Here is a 6,000-nt window from a genome sequence, read left to right as displayed (position 1 = left end):
GTATGGTTTACACTAATAAACCCGATCTAACACAAAAGTTAGAAATGACTTATTTGGAACCAAAACTATTCGTTTTGTACCACGGTATAGGATTTAAGATTGTATCTCAATCTCAAAAAATCCAAACACAACAAGTTGTACTACATACATATTTCCCAAAATAAATATTTATAGGATCATAACCTCTAAAAATATTTTTTTTATTCTATTATAAATCCTTTCGTAAACCCAAAATCCTTATAAATAAGGTTTTTAAGATTGTACCAACAATCTCATGAAATTTGTTTTAAGTTTGTAGGAAATGGGTTACATTTTTATTAATAAAGCTAATAAAAAAAATGAAGATACTCTCTTTAAACATTTGGGAAATTGTAGCACATGAACCGTGTACAAATTCAAACGAAAATAAATATGAACTACAACATATTTAATTAAAAAATCGATTCAAACCAATATCTTCAAAAGATAAAGTCTTCAACTTGATCTTTAACCGCGTCTATTTGTATGGTTCGTTGTGTTTTCAGTCCGTTTTGTAGGATTCAACGAGGTCTTGAACCACGTCTTCTTGTACAATAATTTCCTACAAAAAGAACAAACAAATGTTGACGATTATGGCTGAGACACGTGTTCAATACGCTTCCCTTAAAACAGATTTCGCGCCTCTACTAAAGACGACGCGTTTGTCTCCCAGGGTACAACAGCCGAAGCATTCTGTACTGCCGGAAATGGCCACGAGCCCGAGGTTACACCGAATAGAATTATAGTGTTTGAACTTGTGAAAAAATAATGATACGAAGGTGATGGAATCGAGTAGAGAAAACTCATCTCTCTATAATTCCCAATATATGGATGTTCAAGTCTTCACCACTTCTCCAAGAATTCTTCATACATATTATCTTTCTCTTGTAGTTTTCTCATCATTCCAATGAGTCACATAGCCTACCATTTTTTTTACAAGAGTTGTGGGTAGTGAAGAGTTTTTCTTAATTGGTGATTTTATTAGAGACATACAACTCTAATAAAAATTTCACTTAATTAGTGATTTAATTAGAGACATAAAACTCTAATAAAAGCTAATCAAGTGACATAAAACTCTACTCAAGAGTTTCACATATGGAGTTTAATTAGTAATTATAATTTCACTCAATTATAAATTAACTAAATATCCATTCACTAATTTTCCCAACAACGGTTTTTACTACTATGCGGTTTAGTCGTCAAAGGGGTGATGGTAGTACATAATATGATGAATATCCCACGTATCCCTTGTCGCACTTCCTGTCGTACAGGAAATATTTTTATTCAAGAAACACTCAATGGTCATCCTAGACGTTGTTATGAAGATTTCAAGTTACATGTTGATGTTTTCAAGAGCTTATGTTCGGATCTTAGAATGCACTACAACCTAAAGGGAACACGTAATGTATCTATTGAAGAGTCTGTTGGTATTTTTTTGTTGATATTAGCACACGGATGTGGAAATAGGCTAGCTCAAGAAATTTTCAATCATTTAGGGGAAACTATTCATAGACATTTCCATCGTGTTTTAAGAGCGGTGCTTAAGCTTAGCGGGGACATCATCATGCCTAAAGCAAACTACAATGATGAAGTACCTCCACAACTCTTAAACAACTCTCGGTATTACCCCATGTTCAAGGTGTGTTCTATTTTTTTTCTTCAAATTTCAGAATTAATACTTTGTCTATAGTATTGTGAATTAGTAATTAGTGTTTTTGTATCTATAGGATTGCATTGGTGCTATTGATGGGACACATGTTAAGGCATTGGTTCGAGAGCATGAACAAGCAAAATATATTGATAGAAAAGGATATGCAACCCAAAATATCATGGCAGCATGTGATTTTAATATGTGTTTTACATTTGCATGGGCGGGATAGGAAGGCACTGCACATGACACAAGAATTTTTTTAGAAGCATTACGTAAGCCAGAGGTGAAATTTCCTCGTCCAACGGGTGGTTAGTATTATTTTATATATGTTTTATGCTATATTTTTACTTAACCCATTGCATTGAAGTACAAGTTCAATTTATACAGATAAGTACTATGTTGTTGATGTTGGGTACCCAAATACTAGAGGCTAACTTGCCCCATATAAAGGAAATGATGTTCGTTATCATATACTTGATTTTCGTCGAGGTCAAACAGCTGCCCAACGCGCTCCGAAAGGACTAAAAGAGACATTTAACTATTATCACTCATCTTTAAGTAATAAAATAAATAACTTTTGGACTACCACATCTCAATGGATGATTATGATCATCCTTTAATTGTTATCTGCTCCATGATTATTGTCAAAACAACAATTAATATCTTTGGTTCTTGATAATTTAGTACTGTGATCACAACTAATGCGACCACCCTCTTACGTCCTTTCCCACACCCATGACTCTTTCATGATCATCCCTTGTCATTCTTAATCGGTTGGCATAGCCATCCATAAAGGTATGTTCCTTGCACACAATTTAATCCCTAGCAAGGAATATAAATACTCAAAACCATCCATTGTAAATAAATTCAAGTTACTGATTTTGCAACCCTGAATGTAGAATTTATTTCAATATATGATATGTTTAACATAACTCAAATGTTTAGTATTCGTTATGAAGTTCAATTTGTGCCTTGTAGTTTCCTTGAGCTTTAAAATTCTATAAAATATGGGATCATTTGATGGTAAAACACCTCACTAAGAGGTACTTTTAAGGAACCCTTATATTATTATCATGTATCTATGATCCCACAATAGGTTATTAGCTGATTGCAACTTACTAACTCGAATTGCAGAGTTCTTATACATCTATTTGGTTTCATTAGCATACCATGTATTTTTATACCAAAAAAGGCAAAACCCCTTGGCAATTAAGGTAAGTCATCACCACACCACAGTTTACACCAACATACACCCTATATAGGAAATTATAAAACCAACAGAATTACATCTCAAAATTTATTTCTCCAAAATTCTTCAAAAGTCAAACCTTGCATCCTAGATCTTTTTTGGTAGCCGCTGAATTTGAACCTTTAAGTTCCACGACTGCCATGCTCCAAGCCAACAAAGTAGGGATGTTGAAGCACGACTTTAGCCGAGATCCGCTTCGCCGGATCATAGGTGAGCATTTTCTGAAACACCAAATAACGGAGTTAACAAACTAACGTTTAGAAATTGTAAAATATTTACTTGAATTAATTACATATACGATTGATACCGCTAAAAGATCAATTCCCTCGTCTCCCAATGATGGAACAATCGATGCCAAATTCTGCGGGGGCAACTTCGGAGCATCTTCATTCCACATCTTTCGCCTGGTAACCCCAGGCCACACCTCTTCTGTCGGTGTACCAAGCACCCTGCGATTTTAATGTAAGATTATGTCTCATCTAGTTAGGATAACATTTCATTCGTCAAATTCGGTTTAGGAAATACCTATAAATGCTTTGCAGCTGATCCAACTCACTTCCACCTGGAAACAAGACGTTTCCCGTAGACATCTCCGCTACAATATATCAGATGATGCTAATGATATTAATTTTATGAAGAAAAGGTCATTGATAGGTCCTGGTGGCATCGGAGGAGATGGAGCCCGAGTTATTTTCCAGGTGGCTAGTACCACAGTGAAAATTGCGAGCCATGCAGCGTTCATGGCGGTGGCTATCAACGGAATTTTTTGAATAAGAATAAGGGGGTGTAAAAAAACTAGCTCTATTTATATACTCTTATTTTGAAAGGTCGGTGGTACTTTTCTTTTTTCCCTTAAACTTTGGTTTTTTCCTTTTTTTGACCCTCAACTTTGGTATTTGTCACAAAATTCAAATCTAACAAGTTTTCTTACAATAATATTGTGTGTATTTGCAGATTCCGACTTTATGCAGTTTTCGTCACATCATCACGCGTGTGCCTTGGTTTTTTTTTTCTCTGCGTTGTGCCTCTGGAGAAAACTGGGCATATCTACTATCTTAGCGTCGAGGTAATATACGTCATTAAAATTTTAATCATTTAAGTTTTATATGTTAAAGGTTATACTAAAGTATTATTTTTTTCTAGGATGATGTGAATGCGTGTTTGAAACTGCTTTTACGAAAGAAAGATCGTCTTTTATCATCTTTACCCTTCGCAGTAGCATCAACCTCCTCGTCATGATCACCTTCACACTCATCATCATCATCATATTCACCTTCACACTCCTCATCATCATCACCTTCACACTCGTCGTCATCTTCACCTTCACCTTCACACTCATCATCATCATCACCTTCACACTCCTCATCATCTTCACTCTCATCATGATCTTCAGATTGTGCCATGAAGCTTACCCGAAACTGGTTCTCGAGTAAGTATTTTAACCACCTAGATTGAATAACAATGTTTATACTCTACCTAGCATATATGAAAGTGGTTCATGCATATAACCTCCTCAATTGTTTCTTTAATTAAAAAATACTAATGAAATAATGTATTTTCTAATTATATTTAACACAACCCAACTGGTACCAAAGAGCTATCCATTATGACTCGGATATGTTTCAGAAGCAAATCGATTCCTTGTATGTATTGTTCTATGGAGAATCAGTAGCATATATGTTCAGTTGTGATTAATGTTCTATTAGATGGATGCATTTTTGGAAGCGTGACACTTATATGGAAATAGGCAGCCGACAATGACTATAATATGCTTCTTGTAGTCTACGTATGTGACTTTTAGCATTGTCTCTTTTCTCTTGCGACAATGACAATGACGAACTTTTTTGTTTTGTTTTTATATTGGAGTTGATGAATCTGATTTGCATTTATGTGAATATGTGTACTTACTGTCACGGAGTTATTCTTGAACTCTTGTGCGACACTTAGAATACTTCTAAGTTCAGCCTTTTGGATGGGTTTAGTTATGTATAGCAGCGGAAGTCTTTGGGGTCCCACCTATTCATAATTAACTTTACTTTTTGTGCAGGCCATATTGACCACTAGTTCAGTGTAGGCGTGACCGTGATACACATGATATGTATGAGGTTTTTGATTTATGTGAACACAAGATTGTTTTTGTAGTGCAATACTACAAGAAAGATGGTGTTTTGATTACTTGAACAAGGTTACAAGTACAAAGTGTTTACAATAAGTTGGGTTATGAATGAGTTATGAGGGGTAAGTGCAAATGACGCGTAGCACTCCTATTTATACTACTTAGGACCTGATCTAGATGGTTCCATCTCTAGATCATTCCTTTACAAAAATCTACATAACACTATCTAGATAATTCTACATAAATATCAAGATATTTTGCTGAAATTCTAGAGAATTCTATGGCAGACTTTAAGGGCTGTTTTGACCAGGCATTTCCAACCATTCTCTGGACCCTTCTTTGCTGCATTTTCGTCCTTATTGTGCCCCCATGTTGCTGGAATGATACGGGCTGTTCCGGAACCTTCCGGGCAGCTCTAAGTGCGACTAGATGGCCTCGGAAAGTTCTAGAAAGCTGAAATTTTGTGCTGAATTTTGGCGGGTCGTGACAATACACACACGTGAATGGAATCATAAGCCTAGAGATCCACGTTAGAAACAAAGGTTTGTATGTTTGTAATGATTTGAGAGGTTTTAGTCTATTTTCAGCATGGTTTGTTTGGCTAGATTTTACGATTATAATTATAAATATTATTAAAATATGACATCTGTCGCATCGGAGCTACAGTAAACGTTTTTTATTTTTGAGTAAATTACGATTTTGGCCCCTGTGGTTGTTCCACTTTAACCCTATCAGCCCAAAAAAAATCTTTTAACATTTGAGACCCCAGCGTCATGTTTTCTAACCATTTTGGCCCGTATCACTAACCTCATCCATTTACTTGGTTAAAAAGTGATCATGTGCCCCTGACATGAGGGGCATTTACGTCAATTCATCCTCCACTTATAAATTCCTTAATAAAAAAAATTGTGTCATCCCATCTTCATCTTTTCATTTGAAGATTCTCTAAACCCCAAAACACACCAC

The 6,000-nt window shown here is 35.4% G+C and overlaps 1 protein-coding gene across 1 annotated transcript; it reads right to left on the bottom strand.

The window, feature by feature from the left end:
* Nucleotides 1-2,819: 2,819 nt before the first annotated feature.
* Nucleotides 2,820-4,228, bottom strand: LOC110863851 (cell division control protein 2 homolog B-like). The gene is made up of 3 exons (XM_022113111.1): nt 3,444-4,228; nt 3,226-3,367; nt 2,820-3,139 (listed from the first exon to the last, which is right to left on the bottom strand). Exons 1-3 carry the CDS (start codon nt 3,506-3,508, stop codon nt 3,041-3,043), a joined length of 306 nt encoding a protein of 101 aa, XP_021968803.1. The 5' UTR covers nt 3,509-4,228; the 3' UTR covers nt 2,820-3,040.
* Nucleotides 4,229-6,000: the final 1,772 nt, after the last annotated feature.

The sequence above is a fragment of the Helianthus annuus genome, chromosome 6 (genome assembly GCF_002127325.2).
Source record: "Helianthus annuus cultivar XRQ/B chromosome 6, HanXRQr2.0-SUNRISE, whole genome shotgun sequence".
NCBI lineage: Eukaryota > Viridiplantae > Streptophyta > Magnoliopsida > Asterales > Asteraceae > Helianthus > Helianthus annuus.
Note: the sequence above shows the minus strand (reverse complement) of the source record. Positions and strands in the feature narration are given on the sequence as shown.

What these genes read in the sequence shown, in the direction of transcription:
- LOC110863851 (XM_022113111.1), bottom strand. Translation starts at nt 3,508, where the DNA reads ATGTCTACGGGAAACGTCTTGTTTCCAGGTGGAAGTGAGTTGGATCAG. An exon ending in CAGCTGCAAAGCATTTATAG is followed by an intron (nt 3,368 to 3,443) that starts GTATTTCCTAAA and finishes TTAAAATCGCAG; the next exon opens with GGTGCTTGGTACACCGACAG. An exon ending in AGGGAATTGATCTTTTAGCG is followed by an intron (nt 3,140 to 3,225) that starts GTATCAATCGTA and finishes TTGGTGTTTCAG; the next exon opens with AAAATGCTCACCTATGATCC.